The sequence below is a fragment of the Amphimedon queenslandica genome, unplaced genomic scaffold (genome assembly GCF_000090795.2).
Source record: "Amphimedon queenslandica unplaced genomic scaffold, v1.1 AMPQUscaffold_12170, whole genome shotgun sequence".
Taxonomy (NCBI): Eukaryota; Metazoa; Porifera; class Demospongiae; order Haplosclerida; family Niphatidae; genus Amphimedon; species Amphimedon queenslandica.
The window spans coordinates 5,522-10,413 of record NW_003547591.1 but is presented as its reverse complement, the minus strand read 5'-3'; the positions used below and the strand labels follow the sequence as shown (position 1 = coordinate 10,413).

General features: G+C 33.0%; 1 protein-coding gene across 5 annotated transcripts in view; it reads left to right on the top strand.

Moving 5' to 3' along the window:
• The window catches only part of LOC100637608 (lipase maturation factor 1-like), a 6,286-nt gene extending 2,559 nt beyond the window's left edge, over positions 1–3,727 (top strand). For 3 of the 5 annotated variants that reach the window (XM_020004486.1, XM_020004481.1, XM_020004485.1), the window contains 3 exons: positions 3,306–3,411; positions 3,484–3,486; positions 3,529–3,727. In XM_020004486.1, coding sequence (XP_019860045.1) covers positions 3,306–3,411; positions 3,484–3,486; positions 3,529–3,599 — 180 coding nt within the window. In that variant the 3' untranslated portion in view covers positions 3,600–3,727. Of the gene's footprint in view, positions 1–3,305; positions 3,412–3,483 lie in introns of all 5 variants that reach the window. The other 2 variants (XM_020004483.1, XM_020004482.1) reach the window with 2 other exon arrangements.
• The last annotated feature ends 1,165 nt before the right edge of the window (positions 3,728–4,892 follow it).

Genomic DNA, 4,892 nt, shown 5'->3' with positions numbered 1-4,892 from the left:
GTGTGAAAGAATTAGTTTAGTTTTAATTTTGATATCAAATGATAAAGAGTTTCCTTTTTATTGTAATGTTTCACTGCAAGAGGTGTGCCTACTCTTGAAAAACATTTTGTAATATGCATCCATACACATGTATTACTTGTTTTTGCTTAACAAAAAAGGACTCTGCATGTAGAATTGTTTTTAAGTTATACCGAGGTTAGCTCAATCATAGTTATGCTTGATATTGTGTGATAATTTTTGTATCTCTCCTCAATTTTCAGTTTTAGAGCAGTATAAATTCAAGCACTATGATTGCACTTTGAGCGAATATTGCCTAATGTAATTTGATACATGGGTAATTCATTATTTGAACAGCATTATTATCTATAGTAAATACCTTCTTAGTTTTTATTTGCCTTGCCCATATACCTTAGATACATGTAGGTAAGTATGACCTGGTTGTCTGTCTTGTCAATCCTTGCATTGGCAGGTACTAATTTTGTTAAGCAACACAGTAAATTTGTTAAGATTTTTCTAAGTTTTTAAAATTAAAATTTTATAGATACAGCATACAATGTTAAAAGTATCAGTGCAGTAAACATGCTTATTTATCTAGCTGATTCACATTCAATGTTTTTTTATTATCAGCTTATTTTAAGTATGTTTGTGAAAACATGTTTTTGAATCATTGAAAAGTGCAATTGTATTCTCAAAGGGCTACTAAAGTATACTATATATATAGCTCACACAAAACTTGTCAATAATCATTTGTATAATGTCCTTATCACAAATTGCTACATTATCTGTACTGTACAGGGGATTTTTGTGACATTTATCAATAATTATTCCATGCCTTGTGTGTGCAATTTGCTTAATTCACATGCTGACTGTTTTTGATTATTACTCTTATAGTCGTCACTGTGCAGGGAAAGTTATGGTATAGTGTCCATAGCACCTTATAAATTAGTATTACAATCTTGTGACTTAGGTAGGCTGACAAAACTACGAAAACTATAGCATAAGGACTGCTTTCTCATGATATACTGGTATATTTGTTTAATAAGAATTACTCATGTAAAACCAATGTAGCATTGATGAATAAAGTCTTTTCCTGCATATAATTAACCTCCATTATTTTCATCCTAGTCCCTTATTACCTTGTGTCTTCCCGTCCCCTGCTCGATCCAGTCCCACTTTAAACCACTAGCTGTTTAATTCCCTGTCCTCTCCTAGTCTTCATTCATGTCCCATTTTACTCACATCCAAATAGAACCACAGCATCATAGCAACAAAAAGTAATGTATAGTTGCTGTACTAAGCAATGTCAATGTGCATGTCACAATAATTGGTTAGATTGTTTGTAAATCATTATTCTACATGTGTGCAATATAAGAAAACTAGTATAAGCTTAATTGTCAGAGCAAAAATAATGTACCTAACTATTTTTGTCATATACCGTACGGTGAAAAATTTCTACATATAGTAGTAATAATAGTACGCATGTTTAGGTCTCATTTAAAAAATTTAATTTTGCAATTTGGCACACCCAATGCATTATTTGTACCTGTGCTGCTCATTTGCAGTGACTCTTAAATTCCATGGTATTAATTTTAATGGAAGAGAAATTCCTCACAAAATTTGTGAAATTTAGTGCCTCATACCCGTATGGTAGTCAATTGTCTGTCATTTCCCCCTCTTTTGTGGTCTAGGCAGGTCTGGTGAATATTACCATTCAGACTGAGTTGAGTACCTGGCACAGGAACTTAATTGTTTCTTCATGTAATACGCCCACTCAATAAAATGTTTTCTTAATAAGCACAATTAAAGTAAATAAGGGAGCAGATAATTGAGCTGGTTATAAGTAGGACAGGGACAAGGAAACCCAAGACTGGGATTAAGTTCCAGTAAAGACATACATTGTATATAAAGGAAAGATAGAAGCATACATGTATCTAAACAATGTATTTTATTGTACATACGCTGTATGACATTCACATATGTACATGCGTTATATTTATTTTTACATTTTATCACTGTTTCTGGTTTTTGTTATTTCATGGCACATAACATATTGTACATGTACATGTACTTGTATTGTTCTTTAGGTTCAGGACATCAATTAATCCATACAAAGACCATATTTGTACATTTTTGTTCCTAATCCTCTCAGTTATTATCTTCATCAAAGTCCTGAGATTATACACAATATTGAAACAATGGGTAATCACATTGTGGAGCTTTTCTTTCCTTTTCTAATCATGTTACCTCAGCCATTTTGTGCCATCAATGGAATTGTACAGATATTATTCCAAGTAAGAAAGAATACAATTATAGATGTACATGTATCCTGTGCCTTACATGTTACATGTACATGTATATGTACATGTACCTTAAAGTCTTTCAATACTTTTATTTTATGTGCTAAAATGACCATCATTAAATTGATCATAGCACATTAATGATGTATGCAATAATCAACTGACTATTAAATGATATTAAACCAATAATGTAAGTAATAAAATAATTCATTATTCTTTTTAGTTAATTCTTATTGCCAGTGGTAACCTCTCATTCCTGAATTGGCTCACTATGCTTCCTGCCATATTCTGTTTTGATGATATTAGAGTCACTTGACTTGGTTGGTTCCTAAGTCAAGCATTGAGAAAGCTATTGCTTTACAGAGAGAGGCAAAGGATGGGATTTAAAGACCTAAAGGTATTTATACAATATTATTCATATATGTATACAGTACTTCACATTAATTAGTAATAGTCATTTGTGTCCTGGATTGAGTTAAACTTTATGTAGTTATAGCATTTCCATTTTTGTATGTCAACATTTACAATAATTTTTACTTGCTACATGTGTACATACACATGTACATAAACTTGTACATGTACATGTACATCTCTATGCATATCATTGAAATGACATACAATGTGCTGTGTACATTACTATTATCAATATTGTCCTCCAAAAGGTTATTACATTAGGAAGGTTGTATCTATTGGCTTGGGATTGCTCTTGGCTTATCTCAGTATTTCTGTTGTACAGAATCTTCTCTCCAGTAGACAACAGATGAATACTGGCTTTGAACCATTGAGGATTATCAACACATACGGAGCTTTTGGCAGGTAAACCAACAGGATGACCAAATAGCAAAAAATTTTTTGGAATGAAATTTTTTTCAATTTTACGTTAATAAAATGTGTGAAAATAATTAAATAAACTTTACAATGGCCAATAAGTAGAAAATCGCGAATCTGTTCAATCTTGCTTTTATCTCCTCTCCTTTCTCTCCCTCCTCCCTTCTCCTCTCCTCTCAGATTCCAGCTGAACAAGGTCACACTTATGCATCAGAAGTTAATGCCATATTTGCAGAGACTAGTGCCCTCACTGCTAGGAATGTTGAGGAAATGTTCATTGAAATAAGTGAGTAGCTACTAATGATGTATTGTAGTATGTATTGTAACATAATCTCTTTCTCTCTCTCTTGTCTCATAGCTCGTAAATTACCACCAGACTGTTTAACTAGTTTACCAGCTTAAGACAGACTGATACACCACGTGCTAAGGGAGGATGCTGTGGAGGGGACAAAGGACCATCATAATACTGTATAGCGGAAAATTTTCGTGGATCCGTCCAAAAATCAATTTTGTGGCTTTAATTTTCGTGGTTTTCTACAATTCGGCCATCTTAAACCGTATAAAAATCGATTTTCACGGATTTTATTTTCGTGGGTTTTGAAAAAAAAACGTGAAATTCACGAAAATTTTGGGCCATGAAAATTTTCCGCTATGCGGTAGTTCAGTTATAATAAGATAATAAATTAATGACTATTTGTTATTATTACTATTATTATTATTATATTAATAACAACTTGTAGTTGGACTCACCTTAAACTGTCTACGTAGCATAAGTACATCATTGTGTATCAGAAAGTTTAATAAAAATAAGGGTGATCTTGGAGTCATTAATTTTGGAAAAACCTTTTTTACAAATTCGCCCTTTTTAGAGATGGCCATGCATGTAATGAAAATGGGGGGATAACTTTGGGGTCATTTAAAAAACCATGAGCTACTGCATAGCGGGTTTTTGAAGAAAACAAATTTTGCAAATTTATGGATATTTTAAGATTTTCAAACTGAATTAAATTCCTTGAAAATCAATGTGATTACGGTACAAGATGGAGGAAGAGTGGCAATTTGTGAAGATTAATTTCACGAACCTCCAAATACAGGTCATTTGTAAAAATTGTTATCCTCAAAGAATCCACTGCATATAAGCCTTCCCATATAGAAAAAACAAGGTTGCAGCAATCTTGTAACAAGGTTGTTGTCTCTAGGTGGTCACTACCTGCTCACAAGGCCCACCACCTTGTAAAAACCCTGGAATTAACATCTTTCCACCTTGTAGCAACCTTGTAGCCTGCTGGTCAGTGGTCCCCTTATATTTGGTAGCAATAGCTTCATATCATCATGGGGCACACACTTAATGAAATCTCAGTTTCCTGTCAACCTTCGGACAACCTTGTCACAAGGTTGTTATGTTTGTAACACGTTAGTCACAACTTCAGCACTTTTATACAAGGTTGTTACCAGGTTGCCTCGTGAGGTTGTGAACCAGTTGTAACAAGCTTGAAATTTCTATATGGGTGGGTATTTTTCAAAAATTTTTTATTTTAAAAAAGTGTCATAACTTCAAAATTGAACTCAGAATCTGCTCAAACTTCTATTCAACATAAAGACATCAATGTATGTACTGAAAAGTTTAATAAAACTGAGTAATTTTGGTTGGAGCCTGTTTTTCAGAAAAAATGTCAAAAAGGCTATGAGAGAATTCTACATTTGTCATTCTTGAAGTTACTAAAAATCAGGCCAAAGACCCAGAATTTATAGTACAGGATCTATGCC